We start from the raw sequence: 26928 nt of genomic DNA, 5'->3' as shown, positions 1-26928 counted from the left end.
GAAAAAATTGAGATTATTTCGAATTTGGTATCAGTTAAATTTCCTAAGCTAACCCTACAACCTACATATCATAAATTAGTTGTGCTATTATAAAAAAAAAAAATAGGTAAACCTCTTTTCAAAGGTCGAACACACATCACGAATTTTACAATAATTTTACGTCACGTCAATTACAATAAAGGTTCCGTGTTTTTAGGACATATGATACAAATATGGCGTTAGGTTATAACGAAACATGATATAAATATCGTGTTAAACGCAAAGGTTCGTCGGTTCGTAACAGACATCAGACAGGTATCAAGATTAACGCAACGCGACCTAATTTTTAGGATTCCTATGACGTATCGAACCCCTTCTATTGAACCAGCCAAATATTACAACGTTTAATTGCATTTGTTTCGTAATTTATAAAGATATTAATAGTGCGATATAATTATAGATATTTTTAACTAAATTAAACACTCATCTATATCATAAATTTATATTAAAACTTGAGGTGAAGAGTTTGTTTGAACTCGTTAATCTAAGAACATAGTAGACCGATTTTCATTAAATAGCCCATTTATTGAGGACGGCTATTGAACTACATACATTGCATCCCGCTATATCTTGCAGGTGAAACTATGAACAATTTGTATGGTTAAATGTGCTTATCTCGAGACTACTACTCCGATTTTAATATCTTTTTATGTCTTGGATAGCCTGTTTATTAATGAAAGTTATAGGATAGAGAATTTTACGATGAAGCTCTAAGGAACGCTCGGTAACCATAAACGACATGTTTTACAGCCGACTATTTTGTACAATAAAATGGTAAGGTATTTAATTAAGTATTTGACAGTCGCTCCGGGTCCTACCTGGCGCAGAGGTTGTCCATTGCCGTACAGCGTGGAAATGCAGCCTGCATTATGGGCAGCTTTGCGTCGGGTGGGAACCAGGAGAGACTATTATAAATATGATTTTGTATAACAATTTTATATTATATTCATTTGATTTGATTTGATTACAAACATTATGTACGAATTTGCTATTAAGTATAATGTTAACAATGGTCACATATCATGATAATATTGCATACAATTTATTGATTATTTCCTGAGATTTCTTACGTTTTCCGAGAGCAAAAACATATTACTAACAATTCGCTTTTACCTGTCCCAATTAGTTATTGAACCTGGCAACACTAGCAAGCCGACCTATATGCTCAGGTGACCTAATTGGCTCTTTTAGATACTGTTTATAACATTGTGTAACAGATAACATCATCCGTTCCCATTCTTAAGCTCGTCTTGACTTAAAGAAATGTTTCATTCGTTTTAAGCTTTAATATGTTTTACAAACGATTACACTTTGAAGTATCTTTTTAAAAAATAACGTTATACATTTTCATTTATGTTTAATAAGTATTATGTCTAAATAAAAATTGTATTATTTGTACCTCCTTTTTTTAAATTGTAATTTTGCAAAGGAATAAATTATTGAGCTTTTTAAGGAGAATACATATTTGTTTCTTATTGTAGATGAATATATGTTTAGATTGTATAACACATAACAATATGTTCTCGTTTCTAACCTCGGCTCGCTTTGACTCACAAAAGTGTTACACTGATCCACTAATACACTCTGAGAACTAGTTAGAAGCGCCAATTGCAACACAACTATCACTTTGTAAACGAGTAATGACTTGAATTTTTTGAACGAGTTTCTTCATAACGTGATCTTTGTATGTTTATTTAAGGATGTTATATAAATATTTATGTGTTATTTAGAAATTAGGAAGTTGTAATTTGTCGTTTGTTTGCTTATTCATTTTAGCGTGAGAACTATTAATATTGTTTTGGATAAATGCATTTATCCTTGTGCTATAAATAACACAGGAACGTAGCAATTGTCTTAAATCGTTACAGCTACGACTAACAAAACGGCTGAAAAGCTATACTGTACGGTACATTACATTCATATTCAAAAATTTAGTTTTATTAAATATAAATCGAATCGTAAAGAATCAAGAAATACTAAGTTAGAAATCTACAAAAACTTAGGCAATATTTGGATATATAAATAAATTATGACAAATAGAGACAATAGTGGTCATATCATGTTTTAAATAATGAGCTATAAAAATACTCTTAAAAGTATCTAGCTAAGCATTTTTCGTCTTTTAAATATACTTAGTATAAGTATCACGAGCTGAGATGGCCCAGTGGTTAGAACGCGTGCATCTTAATCGATGATTTCGGGTTCAAACCCAGGCAGGCACCACTGAAATTTCATGTGCTTAATTTGTGTTTCTAATTCATCTCGTGCTCGGCGGTGAAGGAAAACATCGTGAGGAAACCTGCATGTGTCTAATTTCAACGAAATTCTGCCACATGTGTATTCCGCCAACCCACATTGGAGCAGCGTGGTGGAATATGCTCCAAACCTTCTCCTCAAAAGGGAGAGGAGGCCTTTATCCCAGCAGTGGGACATTTTCGGGCTGCTAATGAAAAAAATGGAAAAGTATCACGATATGTTTTAAACGCTTTCTGGATTTTTTTTTAACAAAATATGTGCGTGATTATATACCAACAATTTTCAAAATAGTAAGTTCATTATGAGTTCCTCACATCAACAAAAAATATCTTAGTGTAGGCGCATGAAAATCCGTTCGATTTAAAACTACGCGGGAGACAGGATCAATCAACTATTTATAAGCATACGTAAATACGAATCATAATACATACTACATGCTATTGGAACAATACTATCGTTATGAAGTTTTATATATACCTACAAATGTTTTTAAATAATACTGTAATGAATATTTTATTTATTGATAATAGTTTACAAATAAATTCATTGAGTTTAAGCTAGTCATATACAATTCCGAAAATGGATCTCAAACGTATACGCAAATTAGGAATTAATTATTATTCAAATATTGTTATTTAACGTCACATATTATCGGAGTTGTTTTGTTTTCCTTATAAAATACACCGTATAAGGAAGTTGGATCCAAAACAATCGCCGTCTAAAGCCTATTGCAATGGTAGGAGCTGTAAATAAAAATAAATTACTTTAACCTTGTATGATATCATTGGTCAAGATCTAAAATTAAAATAATCTATGGTATTTATTTTGGATTTAAAAATAGCATATTGAACTGGATATAAATAGTTAAGTGTAAAAATGCTGTAAGTATATAAAATAAAAATAGTAAGATATAAATCGTAAAGAATTTGTAAATTTAAGGTTTGTTTATATTTACTCCTTCTGCCATTGAAATGTACTATAGTATCATATATGTTTTCAACTTTACTAAAGTCAGCTTAATCGTTGATTGTGCAATACGTAATTGTGTCATTGCTAATGGACATCGCATGTATTAAAAACAATACAAAATGTGAATGAAACTAATGAAATTGTAACATTGCGACATTCGTATCGAATTACTGACTCCGCTATTCATTCTTGTGTATAATTCCGATTAATTGCTTCAGAATGTAGAATGCATCGTGTGCTCTTTATTTTTCTACGGTCGATATGCAATGGCCGAGATGGACCCGTGGTTAGAACACGTGAACGAAGAAAAGATTACTGGTTCGCTGTTTTAATGTGATTGAATATTTTTTATATTATTTCTCGTACAAGTAAAACATAGAGAGGATTCACGCCGCGTCAGCTGCAATTTTGGCACTTATATGCCTGGATATCTAGAAATCCGTGTTGGATTAGTGTCGTTGAATAAGCTTACCTGGTTACCTTATATAATGCCATCATTCACAAATTACAACCCTTAGCAAATCAAACTGTAGCAAAACAATAATGACAAAATCACAGATTTAATATTGACAAAAATTACCCAAAAGTATTCAGATAATCGTCATTTCTTCCAACCAGTATATTTTTTTCGCAGTGAAACGACAATTGTATTACAAAGAAAAAACATTCTTATAAGTTGTTTACTCAACAAATAATCTTGTTCAGTTGCGTTTAATATCTTCCTGTACTTTTTCGTAAAGCAAATTTGCTTCAGCGCTTGAAAATATCATATTATTGAAGGTGTGAATATTTTCGAACCGTGACATTTTTGACGACGGACAGTAAACGTTTGGGTGAAAGTGGGACTGTCCCATTTAACATAAGAGGTATGGTTATATCAGTGATGGTGGAATTCTCGTGAGCTTCAACGTAGCTAAGCATATGACACATCGTTCTAGTTTCTTATCAGAAATACCAAACTTCAGTTGAGTCGAAGTAAAAAAATAAGTCCAACTATCAGTAGCGGGCTTTTACATAGGCATACTCTTTTCGTATTTAAACAATAATCATTTGTTTTTGCTTACTATATAGCATAATATATATTTAATACTAACTGGATAGATACTGTATAAATAAAAATACTGAAACGATCTCATGACGACCTCCGTGGTCGAGTAGTGTGTACACGGGTTTTTATGGGTACGCCACTCCGAGGTCCCGGGTTCGATTCCCGGCCGAGTCGACGTAGAAAAAGTTTATTAATTTTCTATGTTGTCATGGGTCTGGGTATTTGTGGTACCGTCGTTGCATCTGATTTTCCATAACACAAGTGCTTTAGCTACTTACATTGGATTCAGAGTAATGTATGTGATGTTGTCCAATATTTCTTATTTATTATTATTATTATATTATTACTCTTGACTTCTTTCATAATTGTTACATAACAATAAATAATAAATAAGATATTACCGATGGTGTGATAACAATATTTTATCATGAAGTAATCGAGCAGCGAGTCGTGAAGCTGATCAAATTACGCCCTGCGTAAGATGAAAGGGCTTACAACTTATGCAACTCATCTCGAGTTGTCTGCTTTCCGGCTTCGACTTTACTTCAATTAGCTAATAATGTTTTTTAGACATGATAGAATATATCTAGTATGGCTGAAGCATAAGCCATATATAAAGTATAACATCCACTTACGCCCAAACCTATTTAATATCGGCAACAATGAATATTCCTCCACCTGAAAACGTTGATTAAGAGCCTAATTGTAAATAACATCTAATATTTTTACATTGTATACATTCCGCAGGATACAATCAACTTATTGCTGGATTATTCGAATATGTTCCGCGGGCTATATTCAAACTATAGGCTGTAGACAATGGTTGATTTATTGCAGGCTTTCTAGGCTAAAGCCTGTGGCGGCAAATTGCCAACGGATGTTTATTTACTTGATAAACGTACATAGTTAGCAATGCATTTTATGGAATCAATAAAACGTTTTCATCATTAGTATTAGGTATTCCTTATTTTAGTATATTCTATTTTAATTGAAAGCAGATCTCATTTATAGTTAAACATTTTTATACTGAACATATTTTTATGAAGTACGCTAAATAAAGGACGCTTTTAGATATTGCAAAAATTGCAATTACTCACCCCATTGTCGCAGATACTTCAGTTTCAGAAACGTGTGTCGAGTGTATCGTCACTACTTCACGATAAGTATCGTATATCATCTGCATCTTAACTTCAGTTCAGGAAATAGTATATTTTCTGCATTACAGTTATTACTTTTCATATGCAATAATTAGTGAATAAAATATATTGTCTTCTTAAATTTATTAGTTAAAAGACTAGCCGAACCTGTGGCTTTACCCGCTCGAAATTTATCCATAGCACTCAAACAGGCACCCCGGATTTTACGTCCTCAAGGAGTGAATTAAAATAGTAACCTAACCCCGGGACTCAAACTATCTAAATACCAAATTGAATCTAAATCGGTTCAGCTGTTAAGGCGTTAACTGACAGAGATACTTTCTTATTATAGATAATATTAGTATGGATAATTTGATCTTTATACAGAGCGACTGTGAACAAAATTATAGGCAACTAAAAATAGACAATGGATTTTTTATAAAAATGCTGATTTTTAAAGACAAACAAACAGAAGAGCCGTCTTAATAATATATATTACATACATATTATTAATCTAGTTTCTATACCAGTAATATATTTATAATTATTTCCCTTCGAACTTAAAACCGTAGCTCATATTAAATCGTCACTTAGCACGTACTTGAGCAAATTACTTTGCGCAGGCACGCGCTTAGGGAGAGTAAAATAGCGCAAACAGAAATTTTGTACAATCATTGTGAGATCATCGTTTTAAAAAATCTGTCAATTTTAAAGCATCGACGTTTTACAAAAACACCAAAAGCAAATGATTGAAGCGGGACAAACACGTTGAAGTATCTTTTAGCGCTCACTTGTACAACTAGGAAAGTATGTTCGTGGGTGTCAAAATAACGCCTCGTTCAAATCCAATAACGTCCCTTATGTCTTTTGGAAACTGTACAGTGCTTTCCTTACTACCTCAATCACTAATCAAATTAGTACAGCAATAATAATCAATAGATTTTTTTCTAGATTGATTAATATCTTTATGTTAAAGTTAAGAATATTGGCAATGTTATAGATAAACGATATTGCATACATGAGGATATAATCATATTAACATTAAATTTGTCTAGTTTTGCTAATAAAATAAATTAAACGTTTTGCTAAGGAATAGTAGAATTAGATCTACAAGGCGTAATTCAAGAGCTTCATATAATTTTTTACATAAGCTTCTAAGTACGATAACTAAAATTAAACAGATAACACTGGTATAAATAACCACTCGTTTCAAAATGATCGGTAGCTGACGTACACTAACGACTCATTTAATAATGGAATAAGGTATTAGTCAATACGTTTAAGGGACGTATAAATAAATTCAAGACAATCATGATATAATCCTGTTTGTCTTGAATAAGTTGTCAAGTAATCCGGTGCAGTGATCACTTTCGTTTCCCTTGTCATTGTTCGATCAACCATAAACTTTCACTGTTCTGATGTCAACGGTCCTCGTGGACTGATAAGCTTTTATCTCGAGACGATAACTACGAACCTTTCTTTCTCTCTCTCTCTCTCTTTCTCTGTGATGTAACAATTAACAGTATAAGTACTAAAACGAGTATCGTAGCTTTACGTTTACAATAATTCTTTCTTGTGATTGTGACTATTGAGAGTGACTTATGACTATTGTTATGTCATGTTTTTATTATATGTTATACTAGCCGTACCCGCGACTTCGTGCGCGTTTGAATTTAATAAAAAACGCGACTTATTTTACGTATAATTTTAAAATAAAAGTAAGTAAAGCCTAAGTTACTCCTTATTACATCAGCTAGCTGCCAGTGTAGGTCCTGTCAAAATCGGTCCAGCCGTTCCAGAGATTAGCCGGAACAAACAGACAGACAGACAGACAAAAATTGTAACAAATGTTATTTAGGTATACATACCGTGTATACATACATATGCATTTAGTAAAACGCGGTTATTTTAATATCACAAACATACACTCCAATTTTATTATATGTATAGATTATTATTAATATACTTACTTATTATTAATAGTAATTTAATGTAATATAACGAAGCTTTGCTTCATAATGCTTCTGAGCTTTCCCTGATCTAATGCATCTCGCTCGCAACTTCTTGATTGTCTTTACGTAAGATGCCATCAACGCACGGTGGTACAAAGTTTCTACTCAATCGTAATCCTTTATGCGCAAATAAATACATGGAATTCAAAGAAAAACAAGTTTTCTTTTAATATTTGAAAACATTTGCCAATCTCTCACATTAGTGCTTCTAAGAAGATTTAACGTGTCTTCTATGACGGTTTTATTTGTCTTTTTAGTTAATGTGTATTTGTTTTTTTTTAAGACAGAGACAGTCATGTACACACTTGTATACATTCCAAATACAAAAATAAGTACGTTGCCGTGCGTAGGTAGAAACTGTACGCACATCAACGTAGAGCCTGAGTGCGTTCAAATACGACCCTAGTGATGTACTATCCAGCGCCAAACAAACTAAAGCACTTTGAGCACGTATCCACTTCTGTGGCTACTGGCTCTAAAGTTGTCTCAGACAATACGACTTCTCTGCTGCTTGTCTGAGTTTAGAATTTTTACCTTTTGTCACCATAGACGACTTTAGCCGGCTTTGTACGGGTGTCTTAATTATAAAACGAACAAATGGAACGATGATGGCATTCTATTATTTAGTGGATATTATTTATTGTATTTAATTAATAGCATACACTGCTAGCAAGTATAAAGCCCTTTTGCAGAACGATTAGATACGAGAAAGCTTAACTACAGCGATAATTTGTTAATTTTTTATAAATAAGTTAACACAAAACAAACGAGATAAAAACTTAATAATATTAAATATTAGACTCAGTTAGAATATAGTACTAACTGAGTCCCATTGAACCATGCTCATAATCCTATAAAGCATTTAAATTAATCAATAAATTTACTTGGTGGTAGGGCTTTGTGCAAGCCCGTCTGAGTAGGTTCCACCCACTCATCAGATATTCTACCGCCAAATAACAGTACACTGTATTGTTGTGTTCCGATTAGAAGGGTGAGTGAGCCAGTGTAATCACAGGCACAAGGGACATAACATCTTAGTTCCCAAGGTTGGTGGCGCATAGGTGATGTAAGGAATGGTTAATATTTCTTACAGCGGCTTTGTCTATGGGCGGCGGTGACCACTTACCATCAGGTGGCCCATATGCTCGTCCGCCAACCAATGCCATAAAAAAAAGCAATAAAAATGTATATCAAAATCTCAAAGTATATTTAAGGTGTCATTTATAAAATATATTACAATTGTACAAGATCTATATATAGATAAGCGTGTATAAAGATTGTCATTCATTTTAATTATTTTTATTACAATTGAACGACGAAATTCGCATTAAATTTTACATTACACCAATAAAAATACTCATTAAGTTTATAAAACAAATATTTCTGCAAATAACTAGGTACTTAAGCTAAGTGTCTGGCTCCATTCCAACCTTTCTTATTACTGCGCTATTCCTTCTCTTTGGAAAAAGGATTTTGAGACTTTTTAAAGTTCTTTAGATGTCTAGACAATTGCACAATTTAATGCTATTAAATAATAATTACAATACAAGCAACTATTAACAATTTATTTTGTACAATATTAATATATTCAAAATTTATTTTCTTCATTATAAATATTTAAAGTTTTGTTTGCAATAATATTTAAGTCTACATATGATAATCGCACCTTGTATATAATTTATATTATAAATACTTTATGTATATTCGAATAGCTGACTGGAATTGAGAGTTGCAGTACTTTAAAGTTTCTCTGCGATGGTTCCACAATTTCAATACAAACACGCAACACTAACTGTACACAATAAAAGACGTCATTATATATGTACATATATACAATAATTCAAATCGCAATCTAAGGAAAGAAAAAAACAAAAAACACGAACTTATATATAACTTATATATAGTATATAAAGAATAATAACAAATATAAAAAAATTACCAAAAAACGTTTACATAAATATAATGTGTAAATGACCCCCAGTAACAGAATCGCTATAATCGGTGTAAGTTTCTGATAAAATCGCACACATTCAAACGTACGGGGGAACAATTTTTTTTTTATGAAGACGGTTAATGATACTAAGCAAAGTTTCCAATGACTTTTAAATCGTCTTACATCTGACGTTTTATGTTTCCAATTTGACATTATCGAATTTTTCAAAATGTTTTACTCGCTGCACCGCGCGTTTTCGTCCATTACTGCTGCAGTCCGGTGGATCGTTACGTGACCCTATTACCTTCCTCAAACTGCCTTTCAAAACAATTTTTCACATCTAGCAATAGTTTTAGAGATGAGCGCATTAAAACAAAAAATAAACTCTTTTACTTTTTTATACCAATATGGTTAAAATATTCATTTCATTCAAAGTTAACTTTAATGTAAAATATATTTTTTTTATTTTTCCACACCCCCTTCAAATACCGATATCCTTTTAATCTCAACGATCATCACGACTCTGAAGCAACTTCACATGCCCAGCATCCGTCAGCTTATCTGACTGATCACATTCATCCTCTAACTGACATGATAAGATGAAGATATGAATTGGACAAGCGTGCTGCGTAAAAGTATTATTAACAATTCTAACATTCAAATGTAATAATATAAATTATATAAAGAAATGTATACAATAAATTTCAAATAAATATATAACTCGGGTTGGGCGCTCTCCAGCCATTTGGTTCGATGACTTCAAGGTGACAGGACCCGAATGGATGCGGAACTGACTACTGGAGTGTATCTAAGAAAAATGTCTGCATCAACCGAATTTTTATTTTACATTGTTATTTATTTACGAAATAATATAATGACATTACAAAATAATAAATACAATTAAAACTAATACTAAGATTACATAACTAATAACTAAATATATATATATTTAATATTGGACAACATCACATACATTACTCTCATCCCAATGTAAGTAGCTAAAGCACTTGTGTTATGGAAAATCAGAAGTAACGACGGTACCACAAACACCCAGACCCAAGACAACATAGAAAACTAATGAACTTTTTCTACATGGACTAGGCCGGGAATCAAACCCGAGACTTCGGAGTGGCCATGAAAACCGGTGTACACACTACTCGACCACGGCGGTCGTCAAAACTGATAACTAATAATTAATTATTTTTTAAAACATGAATACCTAAAATATCGATGTACCCTCTATTTTGAGGTCTCCTTTTGAGTTTCAAGCTTTACTTTGATCGATAGAGTATATAAGACCTGTGCCACTCGATTGCAACGACATTAAACTCGTGTTACGCATGCCTGTTTCATAAACGCCACGGTATGGACTCGCTGTGCCAGATTAGTTGGCATTTATGGTTACCGCTGTGCGTCGTTATATAGACTATATGTAACCTTAAAATTGAATTCACTAATATTAGGAATTATTCCTTATACATATAATATTTTCTGTTTCATAATATTATTATTTTAGTTTCAATTTATAATGCGTTCACGACACGTTTTCGACACGTTCCTGCGAAAAATTGAAGTTTAAATAATGAATTTTAATAGTAAATCTTATTATGTAAATTTTAATATTCACTGTAAGTGTAACTTTAACATATTTAAAATTTATCTATTGTTAATATTTAATAAATACATAATTTTAAATAACGACATAAAATGACAAAAAACCTACTAAAACTTGTCACATTTATAACAATGTTTAGTTGTTAAATTTTGCTAATTATCGCTAATATTATTTTGTATTTATTAAATATTTATATAACTAATTGACTCGTTTGCTTGTTAACCGGTAGTCCGATATTAGTTCATTATATCGAGTTTCGAAATACTTTACAAATAATCATTAGTTTAATAGATCATTAAGCGTGCACTATTTACTCTACTTGATCGATTCGAGGAACATCCCTTATATTATTTTTTTCTTTGCAGTTTATTGGCGAGCCATGCGGACATCACTATCAGTACATGCGAGATCAACGGAGAGAACGCATCTCTCAAACTAAGATATCTAATCCGATAAAGAAATAATCAACGTTCAAGTGAAAATTAGATCGAACGAGAGACGAAACATTCGTCGGCCATTTTGTGATATTGAAACTTGAAGTGGTTCGTGTTCGATTTTCAAAAATTACAATAATCCGATCGTAGCGATCCATTGTTAATTTCGTGCCGCGTTTAAACGCGTCGCTACTTTAAAGACTAGTGAAGTGAAGTGGTGTAGTAAACTTTTAAAGATGGCAACTACGGGCAGTGAGATGTGGCTGCAGTGGTTTGCTTGCTGCTACCAGCCAGCTGCGCAAGCACAGCGTACCCGGCGGAGAATAGACAGATCTATGATTAGTGCACCAACCAATTTCCAACACACAGGACACATCGGTATGTTCCTCATTTTTATTTAGATTTATTAATTACTTACGCTTCTCAAACTATTAATTTGCAATTTGATATAATATGTTTGGTTTTATTGTGCTTCATATACAAATCAATTTTTTACTATTTTCAATAATATTAATGAAATAAAATAATGACTTATACTTAACTAATGCATTATGCGTATGTATGTATGTATATGTGTATATGCTTAACCTTTTTTTAATTAATTCCTTTTTTAATTTTTATCTTACTTTGAAGTATAGCACCAAAATAATCTCTAGACTTTATTTATTTATTTATTTATTTATTTATTTAATCGATACACCACAGTATTTGAAATATAGCACTTAAAACAAGAATACGATAAAATGACAGATACAATTTCAAACACTTAATAGGTATATACAGCATTAATAGTTACGTTAGCCTCCAATAACAATTTTTTTAACAATACTTTATTAAATAAATACTACAGACTGCAATATAACACGCTTATTAATCACTTAACATTTAAACAATTAGCAAAATAAATGAAGTAAAAAAAAATAAAAATAACTAACAATAATTACAAACAATTATAGTATAAATTTTTTAGAGGTAATACCATAATTTACAAAGTTCTAATATTAAGCAGAAAATAACAAAATAAAAAATACAAAGTAAAGATATCACAATCACAGTAAAGCTCCCAGGGTTAATTTTTTGCGAAAAAGAGGTAGTGAGTCGTGAAAAATGTCAGACTTCGAAGATACACAAGGGAACTTCTCGCTTACTATCCCAAACACCATTACCTCACTATAGCAGGGGTGTCCTGGACTAGACTGGATCGATTGGAATGAACAAGCTCATAAACCGAATTTATATTTGTTTGAACAAAGTTACGATTTTTGGAAATCATCATAATATAAATTCTATTGAGCTCATTTTGCCTTTTACTCCAACTTCTGTTATTTTTACAGACAGATCCATGACCAATTTTATTTATTTTTTTCGTTGTGTAATTTACATCGTAGTTGAATCGTGTTTATGTAAGATTACAATCTTTTATCCTTCAGAAGATAATATTGTTATTCAACTTTTTAATAGAAAAAAAAATCCTCAATTATCAACACCGTAAATACATTTCAATAGCATTTAATGTGTTTTTAATACAATTTTAAAGTAATATATTCGTAATCGATGAATCGATATAATCCTTGCAATCGAATATATCTGTCAATCGATTAATGACAGTTTTCAAGAACGATGTGAACGACCCAATGATATTGCTAACAAGATATCGATACACGATTCAATCGCATGTTATGATTGCTTACAGTATGTACGTTTTTGGTGTTACCGTTATTCAAATCATTAAAAATTGAACACTGTGGTTACTGACTATAAAATTTTGAGCACGTTTTTAATTCGGTAGGCACTCCTACATAATTTAAATATTTTCGTATGATTTACATATCAAATCAAATTATTCTTTATTCAAATAGGCTCATAAAAGCACTTTTTAATCGTCGAGTTAGATAGTATAGAATTAAATGTAAACTTATCAGAATTTGACTTGTAATATTACTAGTAATATAATAGTATAGTAATTTTAGTACTAATACTATTTAAAAAATGTTATAAAAGTAATTTGTAAACAATTTTATTTGTAAAAGATTGTCTAATTGTCTATGGGTTCTGAGAAATGGAAATAAAGGGAAAAAAATTAAGTGAACTATGGTTTGAAAGATCAATTATGTCCAAATAAAGTCAACATCATCCAACGCTTTTTATTTGCAAATAGACTTAGACGTTTATTTATTAAATGCTTTTCTTCATACCAACCACTTCTAGAGTCCTTAAAACGTTATAAAAAACGAAACGAGCGTCGTCATACTACCTTCTGTGGACTAGTTCTAGACATGGCCAAGTTACACTTACAAAGTTCGTTACGATATATTGAAGATACATTTAAAATTAAAAGTAAGACATAATGTATTTAAGGATAAACTATTTTATACGTTAAGAAGGCTACTAACAATTTCTCTTTTGCAGTATTAAGTAGGTACTAATAGTACAAAATATATTCTCGGGACAGGACTTAATACACAATGAATCAATAAGTGTGTTGGAATGTTTCCAACAAAAATGCTTTCCAAGCTCTCTCTAGGGGATGGGTACTCATCACGACTCCATACTAGGTCATTTAGTCGTCACAATGCAGAGGATGCCTAGTCTGCATCTAGGTAACTGCATACTAAGTAGTTATACATCTATAGCTATTAACTTAGTCAATTATTATGTTAAGAGAAAGTAAGCATAATTTAATCTGATATCCGTTCGTTTATTTGTATTATAAGAAAATGTTTACGTAACTTAAGAAAATGATTGTATTTGACCGAAAGGAAAATTAAAATCAAGTTTCACGACCAAACGATTAAAGTGTATCGCTCATTAAACACGGTCAGCGGTAGCTTTTTCAAACGTCACAATATCTAGACAATACTGATCCAACGCAACGCCGGTCTTATGTCAATGAACATAAAGTACCATTTGAATATCAATGGTTACGTATTATAATTATAGTTACATAAAAGCTATGTCATTGGTATGCTGAATATACACGTGCGTTCCAAATTCGGAGGAGCCAGTTGGACGTCTTCTTCCGTATATGGCAAAGAATTGTCGCAGCGTTGCTACAACGAATGAATTCATACAAATTACATGTAATGCGTCCGACGTCTGCAGTCTGGAATAATTATTGCGTTTATTCCATGGAAATACTAATTTATAGCAGTCACGTCACATTCGACTTTATGTAACTGCGGTGGTGTATTTTTACTAGTTCGTTTAAATATAACCAAGAAATTTCCGGCAACCAGCGGATAGATTAGTCCTCCCACTTCCCAAACAGCAATTATTTTGTTGTGACGACTGACTGATACGTCTTGATGACCGATAGTACGGATTATGGTAATCAAATGTAAAGTTACGTGCAATCCTATGCGTCCAAATTATCAGATATCTAGATACAATTAATTCACTTATCGATAGCAATTGATCTTTGTAAAAGTACTTGTGTGATAACATTGATCGTTATTACCATTATCAATGAAGTATTATTTGATGTTTTCGGGTTCACAAAGAACAAAGGAATTGTACGTTTGTATATTGGATGAAAAAAATTCACGTAGTGAACCGCTTGTAGAAAAAAGAGCAACATTCGGTTATTGGCTATAATTCATCTGAATGATAGTTAATAACAAACAAAATGGAAATATTTATGAACGTATTTTAATTACAGCACAAATTGTGAATGAACTTGTTCGGAAACGATTTCACCCATAGACATTGGTGATGTAAGAAATTTTAACCATTCCTTACATCGCCAATGCGCCACTATCCCTGGGAACTAAACTTATGACCCTTGTGCCTGTTGTGGCTCACTCATCCTTCCAACCGAAAAACAAAAATACTAAGTATTGCTGTTTGGCTAAATATCTGAGGAATGGTTGGTACCGACCTAGACGGGCTTGCTCAAAGCCCTACCACCAATCCTATAATTGGTAATGTATTTTTATTTGTAAATTATATAAGGAGTGTTGACAGAACAAATACGAAGTGCCTAATTTATCAATATAAAACCAGTAAGTACATTCGTCTTACAGATATACGTACATAAAATTTAAAATGAGTCAGAACTCGACAATACGCGCTCGTTTGGCTTCAGTGAATTTTAATTAGGAGCGAATTTTAATCGATTTGTTAAACAGCTGCTCTGTTTGGCGCTCAATTTAATTATTTCGGGAGTATTATGTTACAAATCAACGCGAAGAATTTAAGTTTGTAATTTTAAAATTAAATTGAACGTGAATTTCTTTTTTTGATTTCCCAAAAGAAAAACTTGCTATATAATTTATTTTACGACGTATCCTAACTAATCTGTTTTATATTAAAAATGCGAACGAGATTTTAATGGTTTATCATGAAATACATATTTTGGATAGACATAGATAGATCCAACACCCTCACACCAGGGTAAAACCGCGGGCGGATACTAGCTATTAATATTAAGTTTATATCAGAAATTGTTTACGTAGACTCTAAACGTGTCATTACTTCATTTATAGGGACATTATAATGAAATATTTTATGAATGATGATTATTTACGACATGCGTACTCCTTCAATACTTTAGTATTATGTATAAAAAAATGGAATGACGCTGTTGTCGTTTGAATTTAAATTTAGAATACCGAAGTACACATTCAATGTTCCCAACCGACGTTCGAATGTTGAAAATAAACTAAGTTCGCCGGCCGAGGCGAGTAAGCAGGCGAGTGACTCATCTCCGTTCTAAACGCGCACAAATACTGCTTGCTTTTTACTTTTTTTTATTCAAACATTTGACCTCGCATAAGATTTTTTTTACACTTACGTATACAAGCAGTTTGTCTATGTGTTTTTAATACTATTACCGTGACGTAAGCTTTAGTATTAGTGTTTACCAACTGTGATTATAATAACAATCACGTAGGTACTTCTGATACTAATAAAGATCACTAACCTAATTCGTCCGCCAAATTACTAGCAAACAATATGTTAGTTTATATTTTTAACAAGACGATGTTTCGACATCGCGCATATGGTTTCGTGTAACATGACGTGACACTATGTAATTAATCGTTTAAACATATAACTAACATACTAGCTTGCATGTTGGTGGCGAAATAATCTGTATCCATAAACAAAAATAAAAGCTGTAAAAGTATTTATTTTAAGCTTTTTTTTCCCGGTTTTAATGTTTTTTTTTTAATTCATAAGATTTAATTCTAATTTTAAATTTAATAAATATTTTAATAATAGAACGTAATTATTGTAACGATAGTTATTTCATTATTGTTGTGTTAAGGGGAAAATGCGAGTTGGCAAAAAAAAGTAAAGAAAGGAATGTATGATAGAGAAAATACGGTGTACAGAGAAATTTAAGAAAACCATAATTAAGTAAATCATTAGTAAAGTAAGTCGCGATATAAGAAAAAAAACATATAATACCTGTTTAGTGTGTGGTTTTTTAAGAATTTTCAGCGTGATACGTTTCTCTTGTCAGATATACTCATGAGCACTATACGTCACAGCGTCCACCCCGGAAGGTTAATAGATATGTTAGCGCGGTTTCACCCCAACATATACATATTACTATATTTATATATCGCGCTATAAAGAGTGAAACCTTGAACGATTGGATAAACCTCTTCGAATCAAAATTAGACAAAAATCTCTATTAAAAAACTTCCTTGTTTAAATTGTGCGTAGATAGTCAATCACTTATTGATATATATTGCCTTATGCGAAAAATTATGACAATCATAAGAAGAAGACAACATTGATTCACAAAATATACACTAAACAACATAGTGAGATAAAATCAGAGAACACTTAACTTGGTGGTAGGACTTTGTGCAGGCAAGTCTGTGTAGGTACTAGGTACCATGCACACATTAGATATTCTACTATCAAACAGCACTACATAGTATTTTTATATTCTGGTTAGAAGGGAGAGTGAGCCAGTGTTAGTGCCAGTACAAGAGACTATAACATTTTAGCTCCCAAGCTTGGTGGCACATTGGTGTGGTGTAGGGAATGGTTTATATTCCTTACAACACCAGTCTTTGGGCAGTGGTAACCACTTACCATCAGGTGGCCCATTTGCACGTCCGCTAACATATTAGATTAAAACTAGCACTAAAACAACGTTTGACTTGTAAATATCCAACTACAGGGCTAACAATGACTTTCTTTTTCCAAGGGTTGGAGTTTATTGATATTCCAACGCTTATCCAATGAGGGCTAGTGGACGAAGTATCGAATCAGTAGCCGTGACGAGTCTTGATAAATATATAATTCAACAAATTGTTGATATCCGGCAACGTACCCGTGTAGTTATAATAAATAGATAAAACGTTAGACACAATAAGAGCGATTAGCTCAATCGAATCTCAATATTATCTCGGAATTATTGACAGTCGAGCTGTTATCGATGATTCAAAATTCATCAATTATTATAAAAAGTTTGTAAGTAGACTGTTTAAATATAAGCACAGTTCATTTCATAATATGTTTTTTAATTCCCTAATGTATATGCTTAAAGTATAAAACCGTAAAAGCCTATAAATATTATACTAATGGACTGACTTATATCCTTATGATAGGAAGGCAATTTTTTATATGTTTTGCAAAATTTTTTTATTTTTAGCATTAGCAGCCTGTAAATTTTTCCACTGCTGGCCTCCTCTCCCTTTGAGGAGAGGGTTTGGAGCATATTCCACCACGCTTGTTTCCTCGCGATGTTTTCCTTCACCGCCGAGCACGAGATGAATTATAAGCACAAATTAAGCACATGAAAATTCAGTGGTGCCTGCCTGGGTTTGAACCCGAAATCATCGGTTAAGATGCACGCGTTCTAACCACTGGGCAATCTTTGCAAAATATGTCGAGTGTTTTTAAAAAATATGTTTGTTACGCTTACGTCAGCAATAAACGCTATTGTAAATAATACTAATTTTAATGATTTCTTCGTTTTAACCTTCAAACATTATTTGACTGAAAATATGAAACTACCCTAATTTTTTTATTGTCCAGATATTTCAGATGGTCAAACTCATAATGACCTTAATTCATAATGACTTAAGGTTATCTCAATTTAACAGAAAAACCTTCACCTTTAACTCCATAATAAGCTTTTTTCTGTATGAAATATAATTCATGTATTTAAAGTATTTATTATATTATGTTAATATTTAACTATCTCGTAACTGTCAATAAGAAAATAAAAATTAAAATGAAAGCGAAATTTCATTTCCTATTGACAGTTTGATTAAAAAAATGTCCTACTGATGGTTAAAGACCTCCGTAAAATATCACATAAACTTTTTAATATATAATTATTTACGAGTACATAAGATTATCCTTTTAATAATAACACTATGATTAGACATTAAACAAAATGTTTTATGACAACAAAGACGAGTGCTTACTAGAATAGCACAATTATTCTTTTTTTTAAATGAGAAAAGAAAACATAAATTTTCGTTGGTTCATAATTTCCAAACCTCATATGATTTTTTGTATATATTTCTATATAGTTATAGCCTACAAATAACATGTATTATTTGAACCTCTATCAATGCAAATGTTACTTCAATGTGAAAGCGCATCGATAACATAAAGAAAGTAATATTTTTTAAAATATTTTATTGTAGTTATACTTTAACTGTATATTTTAAGGGTTACGTCTGATAGGGTTGTAAAACGCTACAAAAGAAACAAAGACGCGTCTCGCTTTGAACGAAAGGGTTTGTGTAAATTGTAAGCCTACCTATTTATATAGATAATATAGATATATATTTTTAAAGGATCATTAGGTAAATTGTGTATAATGTAAGCTAAATAATAAGTCATAATTATCTAATTATAGATTTTTATTGTGTAAAATAACACTTATTATTAATTTAAAATAATTACTAATAAATATATTTAAAATAGCAACACTAGACAAATAAACAAATGATAAAGGAGTATGATTGACAATGTGGGTAGTGGGAAGCAGATTGTGCTAGAAGTTATTTGGACGCGTCGAAATTGAAGCGAGACAAATAAAATTGTAAAAGTGTAAACCAGTGTGTTTCAATTATTAAAAGTTCTAGCTAAACTGGAAATGTGACTTCAACTTCAGAAGTGGGATCGAAGGAAGATAATATCATTTTCCTTTCCACGCCACCGTGAAACTGTAAGTAACGTGGAGGTACATATAGTACATTATTTTAATTTTTTTTAGAACTTTGTGTAGGTTTTTAATTTTATAATTATTTTGATAATTTTTTTTCATCCAAAGAAACGTACTTTAAAGCTAACTATAAGTCACTTACTGACCGTTAATATTTTAAATTTGATATCTAATTGCTTAAAGAATTTTTTTTTTCTCTTCTTCTACCTACATCTGAGTGTGATTAAAAATTAAAAATTTATTTTATTATGAAATAAGAAGTAATAATACTAAATCGATAAAATTATTGTGATTCATAATAACGAAGGTATAACTTAACACATTAGATTGAATAAAAGTAATAAATACAAATATTATGCGACAAAAGTGTACTACTAATTTTGTGTCGTAATGATTTTCCTTTCATTGACTAGTGATATTTATTTTTTTTATTTAATTATGATCACCTAATCGTTTTATTATTATAAAACGCTTAATCTTAGCATAATGACAATATGATGTGTTTTATGTTGACTAAGAAATAATACACGTAAATTTACAAACCTAGACTGGTTTCATAATATTAAAACAGGTTATTATGAAAGAGAATATTAATTGTTATCTAAAACTGAGATTTGTCAGTTTCAGCTTTTTGCTATGGATCAAGGCAATGATCAACGAAAAAGAGCAGCCTATGATAGGACTAGTGCAGACCCAGGTGTACCCAGGTTCGAGGGTCAGGGTCAGGACGCACTAGACCTAAGGCAACATACTAGTCGTGCAAGCTGGCCAGGAGAACCCAGGTATGAGGGTCAGGTCAGGAGAGCTAGACATTATAATTCCGAGCAACCCAGGGTATCGCGGGAGCGTGATACCGAGGGTGAGAGTATTCGCCGGCCTGACGGAGAGCGTCAGCAACTAAATGATTTTCGAGAGCGAAGAAATATGGAAAGATCTCTTCGCACGCCCTCAGTCGCACGGGATCGATCGCCTGGTGCCGGTTCCTCGAGACGTGTTATGCGAGAAAGATGCAGGACTAGAATCGAATATGATGATGTAAATTCCACATTCAGAGCCGGAAGTAAGAGGAATAGAAGTCCAAATGATCCGGGTGAGCAACCATGTACCTCTAGGCGACGCCGACGTAGAGATAGTTCTAATGAGGATAATATAATAGATAAATTTTTGTCAATATTGCAGTCAGTCAAGAGTTCAGATAAGTCAAAGTTAACTTTTAATACTAACATTATCCCTGAGTTCGACCCTATGTCTAAAGAGCAAACAATTTTAACGTGGCTCACAAAAGTGGAAGAGTGTTCTGAAATATACGGTTGGGATGATAAGGAAATCATTCATTATGCCCTTCCAAAACTAACTGGTGTAGCCAAGTCGTGGTATCAAAGCTTACCTAGTATGAAATTTACATGGGTCGAGTGGAAAAATAAACTAATTGAATCATTTCCCGTTCGTGAAGACTACGCTGAACTCTTAACTGAAATGCTGGCCAAGCGCGTAAAATATGGAGAGTCTCTTGAGCAATATTATTACGCTAAAATTAATTTGTTAAATAGATGTAAGATATATGGACGCCAGGCTGTAGATTGTCTACTGTACGGGGTAGAAGATAGGGCCGTAAAAGTCGGTGCGCAAGCTGCGCAGTTCTCAGAACCGGAAAAGGTCTTAAAATATTTTAGGACTGTTAAAGTCGGACCAAGCCGCGAAAACCATGAATCGTATTCTAAATTTCGGAATGAGCGTAGAAATGCCGGAAATGAAAAATCAACTTCTAGATCAGGTGGTTCAAAATCTGATACAAAAGTGGTTTGCTACAATTGTGATGAAGTAGGCCACCCAAGTTTTAGATGTAACAAACCTCCTGCAAAATGTTCTACTTGCGATAAATTAGGCCACCAGTCCATTCATTGTTTTAAAAATAAATTTAACAAAGATCGTGAGAAAGACTCTAATCCTACCAACGATAAAACTGAAAAACGCGTAGCTCAATTAAGTCATACAGATGATCCAACTGCCAAATATATAATTACTATTAAAATAAACAATAGCTTTGTTGATTGTCATTTAGATTTAGGAAGTCAATGCTCCCTTATTAGGCTTACTAAAGCTAAGGAGCTTAATTTGGAAATAGTTGTACCAGATGATTTGCCTGTACTCAGGGGTATTGGTGCTAACCTTATCGCACCAGTAGGTATGACGATTGTCACCGTTGAAGTACAAAATATCAAAAAAGTCATAAATATGTATATTGTCGATGATTACGTAATAACCCAATCAACCTTACTAGGTCATTCTTTTACCGAGCAACCGGATATTATTATTACAAAGACTCCTACTGAAATTATATTTCAACAGACCCCCACTGTTAAGACGCGCTTAGTGGCAAGTAAAGATACGGAAATATTTCCCAATACGTTATGTGCTGTTCAGATCACAGCTGAACCAAGTCTTTCTAGTCAAGTTTTCGTGAATGGATCTATCAGGGGTCCAGAAGGTAAAGAATATTTTCTCCTTCCAGGTGAATATGAGGTTAGGAATGGTCAAGGCGCCCTATTAATATACAACGTTTCTACACATACCTTTACAATAAAAAAGGGTTCACTTTTGTCACGTGTGACTCCTAAAGAGTCAAAATTATCAAACAACGTATTAGATTCGTGTAATGTTACATTTTCAGAAAGTCAGAAAACCGAAAATTTAAACTATAGTGATAAATTAAATAAGGACGAACAACAAAAGTTACAAGAATTAATACAAAAATATGGCAATTGTTTCTCAACTGGACTTCATGATTTAGGTTTCACAAACTTGACGGAAATGACGATCGAACTTGATGATGCAGAGCCAGTCGTCTATCGACCTTATCGAATGTCCTATGCTGATCGTACTTTAGTTAGAAATATGATTCAGGAAATGGTCGATCATGGCATTATTAGGGAATCAAACTCACCATATGCTAGTCCGATTTTACTAGTCCAAAAGAAAACTGGTGATAAGCGTCTATGCGTCGATTACCGAGCGTTAAATCGGAAAACTAAAAAAGAACATTACCCACTCCCTCGTATCGAGGATCAACTCGATCAATTAGCCGGCAACAAGGTTTTCACATCCCTAGACCTGGCCTCGGGTTACTATCAAATATCGATAGCGGAAGAGTCACGACACAAAACGGCTTTTGTGACGCCCGACGGCCAGTATGAGTACAATCGGATGCCCTTTGGCTTGGTAAATGCACCCTCGGTTTTTCAACGTACCATAAATAAAATATTGCTCGAGGCAAAAATCAAGTACGCTATCGTCTATATGGACGATATTCTCATTCCTTCTAAAGACATAGAAGAAGGCCTTAAGCGATTAGAAGAGGTTTTGGTGTTACTTAAAAAGGGTGGTCTAACCTTAAAACTAAGCAAATGCCATTTCTTCCTTGAGACCATCGATTTCCTTGGCTATGAAGTAAAATCCGATGGAATTCGGCCAGGGCTGCGTAAAATTGAGGCTGTAGCTAATTTCCCTAAGCCTGGAAATCAGCATGAGTTGAGACAGTTTTTGGGGCTGTCAGGATATTTTAGGAGATTTATTAGAAATTATGCGTCATTGGCTGCTCCACTAACTGATCTTTTAAAAAAAGATGTTAAATGGTGTTGGACCGGTAATCAAGATGAGGCATTCAATAAAATAAAAGAGATGTTGGTAGACAGACCTTTACTAGCGCTTTATAATCCGAAAGCCGAAACTCAAGTTCATACGGATGCCAGTAAGGAAGGTTTAGCTGGTATCTTACTCCAGGCTAATTGCGACGGGGTTTTCCAGCCTGTTTCGTATTTTAGCAGAAAAACCAACTCTGAGGAGCGGAAACTACATTCGTATGATCTTGAGACATTGGCAGTGGTTGCATCCTTAAATCGGTTTAGAATCTATCTTATCGGTATCTCGTTTAAAATCTTTACAGACTGCAATGCATTGCGCGCAACTCTGGTTAAACGAGATTTAATACCGCGAATTGCCCGATGGTGGATTCAACTTCAGGAGTTTGATTGCACCATCGAATACAGGCCGGGATCACGTATGGCTCACGTGGACGCATTAAGCCGAAATCCAGTTGGAATTGCTGAAACAGAAACCCCAATGTTTCTCGACGTCATGATCACTGAAAAGTCTGAAGAAGATTGGATCGCAACTGTACAATCTGGTGATGAGGAGATAAAAAAAAATAAAAGAAATTCTGTCCACTCCTGATACAGAACAGATATTGGACATTCATAAGAATTATAAATTAAAGAATAACCGCGTATACAGAGTCGTAGGAGAGGAAATAAAGTGGCTTGTGCCAAAAGGAGTGCGTTGGCAAATACTTAAAATGAACCACGACGACGTTGGTCATTGCGGTTTCGACAAAACGTTGCAACGCATCCGTAAAAATTATTGGTTTTCAAAGATGCGGAAGTTTGTAAAAAAATACGTTTCCTCTTGCCTTGAATGCTTGCATCATAAGACACCAGGAGGAAAGCGTGAAGGAGAGCTTCATCCCATAGATAAACCCAGCGTGCCTTTTCATACGATTCACGTGGATCATCTTGGCCCCTTTGTAAAAAGCAAGAAAGGCAACTGTTACCTTTTAGTTCTGATTGATGGATTTACAAAATTTGCCAGTATAAGACCCGTTAAAGACACAAAGTCTGCAACTACGATTAGGGTTCTTAAAGATCATATCAGTAATTTTGGTGTTTCTACTCGTCTAATCACAGATAAAGGTACAAGCTTTACAAGTAGCGTCTTTAAGGACTTTACAAACAAATTTAGCATCAAACATATCATTAATGCAGTGGCAACTCCGCGAGCGAATGGTCAAGTGGAGAGGTTCAACAGAACCATTCTAAATGCTCTCTCCACTTTAAATCACGGCAAAGACGAAAGGTCGTGGGACGAGAATATTCTAGACATTCAGTTGGGACTAAATACTACAACACATAAAACAACTCAAAAAACACCATCGGAGTTACTTTTTGGTTTCAACATTAAATGTAGAAGCGAAGGGATACTAAGCGCTGTTTTAAATGACACTATTAATGTATCTTCTGAGGAGGAATTGGTGCGAAATAGGGAGGAAGCAAGAGAAAAGATAATAGAAAAGCAAAGCAAGGACAAAGAAAAATATGATAGCCATAGAAAAGCTCCAAAACAATATTCCGAAGGTGATCTAGTTAGAGTAGAGCGACAGGTACCTCATGATGGCCAGTCGCAAAAATTGGTTGTTAAGTACCAAGGTCCGTACCGTATCATAAAAGTTCTTCCTAACGATAGGTATGTCATTGAGGACACTCCGTTATCGCGTAAAAATAATCGCCGCTATGAAGCGGTAGTTGCAGTAGACAAAATACAGCCGTGGCTACATTTTACTAGAGACTTAGATAGTAGTTCCGAAGAAAATGATTCTGATAATAATGAATAATTAAAATGATATAATTATAATAACTGTAAATAATAATAAAGATTGAAATAATAATAATTACCTTATAAAGTACTTTTAATACACACTTATTTTACATGATTATTGATTGATGTTTTGTTTATGGTAATAAGTATTATATAAAAATATTCATAGAACAATTTAATACATGTAATGTAATTTTTTTTACATAATTCTAAGTATACGCATAAATAAATAGTTATTCAAACTTTATTCAAAGTTAATTTATTGTTATGAAATCAATTAATATATTCATAAAAAGATAAAATGTAGTAAAACGAATATTTACATGTTAAAATAACTACATATTAGTAAATTTTATGTAACAAAAGGGAACTAAAAAAAAAAAAAAAAAATAATTTACCCCTCAACGCGAAGGGGCTCGCTAAGAACAGGAAGGCCGAGCTGTAAGCCTACCTATTTATATAGATAATATAGATATATATTTTTAAAGGATCATTAGGTAAATTGTGTATAATGTAAGCTAAATAATAAGTCATAATTATCTAATTATAGATTTTTATTGTGTAAAATAACACTTATTATTAATTTAAAATAATTACTAATAAATATATTTAAAATAGCAACACTAGACAAATAAACAAATGATAAAGGAGTATGATTGACAATGTGGGTAGTGGGAAGCAGATTGTGCTAGAAGTTATTTGGACGCGTCGAAATTGAAGCGAGACAAATAAAATTGTAAAAGTGTAAACCAGTGTGTTTCAATTATTAAAAGTTCTAGCTAAACTGGAAATGTGACTTCAAAATGTAATTGTTTTTATAGTAAGTATAGTAATTTTTAAAACATTTACTTGGTGGCAAGGCTTTGTGCAAGCCATTCTGGGTAGGTTCCACCCACTTATCAGATATTCTACCGCCAAGCAGCAGTACTCAGTTGTGTTCCGGTTTGAAGGGTGAGTGAGCCAGTGTAACTACAGGCACATTGGACTTAACATCTAAGTTCCCATGGTTGTTGGCGTATTGGCAAAGTAAGCAATAGTTATTATTTCTTACAGCACCATTATCTTTGGGCGGTGGAGACCATATTCCATAAATTTTTTAAAAGACTTTAATTTTATAGGTCTGATTTTTATTAAAAAATATTATTCATAGCAAGGTAGTTATATCATCTAGAAAACCGTATTTTATCTGTGCATAAATTAATTTCCAATTCTCATATTAGTCGTTAATTAACAATTTTATCTCGCGGTCGAAGTAGAGAGCGGCCGATATCACTTCTAACCTATTAATACTGGCTTCGTAATGTAGAAAATATAAATAATAATTAATACTCATAATTATTTATTATTAATAGCAGTTGTTCGTAGATAATTAAAAAAACAGAGTTAATAGCCCACGAAACATTTAATTTAACAATTAAGTTTAATTACAATAAGTTATTTAATTGTGAATTATATATATTTTCTGATAAAATACACATAATCAATTCCAATACAGAAAGTTACCCACGTAAATTATACATTGCAATTTATCTTCTGAGTTTTAAAGAAATGGTTTCCAGTTCGAAATCATACTAGATGGAACTTTAATCTCAACTGTTAAATATGAAAATATAGAGCGTGACTGAGTACATCATTATGATATGAAAATACTTATTTTCTCTCTTAATAAATATAATATTCGAATAAGGTAATTATTATGACTTTTATTCGGTACGTTTAGTTTTCTATTTTCTGTATTTAGTTTATACTTGATATAAAACCTGTCTTATAATCGTATTGACTGCAAAATTAATTCATATCGCTTTCATTTGTTACAAGTCAACTTTTGATGCAGATAATAAATAAAAATACTGTTTATTTAACTCGGCACAGATTATACGATACAATGCTAAGTAATCTTCGTAGAAGTTTGGAATAGG

The 26928-nt window shown here is 32.6% G+C and overlaps 1 protein-coding gene across 2 annotated transcripts in view; it reads left to right on the top strand.

Annotated features, from left to right (window-relative positions):
* LOC125071350 (CDC42 small effector protein homolog) overlaps nt 1-26928 on the top strand; it is a 49289-nt gene that overhangs the window by 19100 nt on the left and 3261 nt on the right. For both annotated transcript variants that reach the window (XM_047681557.1, XM_047681558.1), the window contains exon 2: nt 11374-11820. In XM_047681557.1, coding sequence (XP_047537513.1) covers nt 11679-11820 — 142 coding nt within the window. In that variant the 5' untranslated portion in view covers nt 11374-11678. The remainder of the gene's footprint in view (nt 1-11373; nt 11821-26928) is intronic.

This window comes from Vanessa atalanta, chromosome 19 (genome assembly GCF_905147765.1).
Source record: "Vanessa atalanta chromosome 19, ilVanAtal1.2, whole genome shotgun sequence".
Taxonomy (NCBI): Eukaryota; Metazoa; Arthropoda; class Insecta; order Lepidoptera; family Nymphalidae; genus Vanessa; species Vanessa atalanta.
Note: the sequence above shows the minus strand (reverse complement) of the source record. Positions and strands in the feature narration are given on the sequence as shown.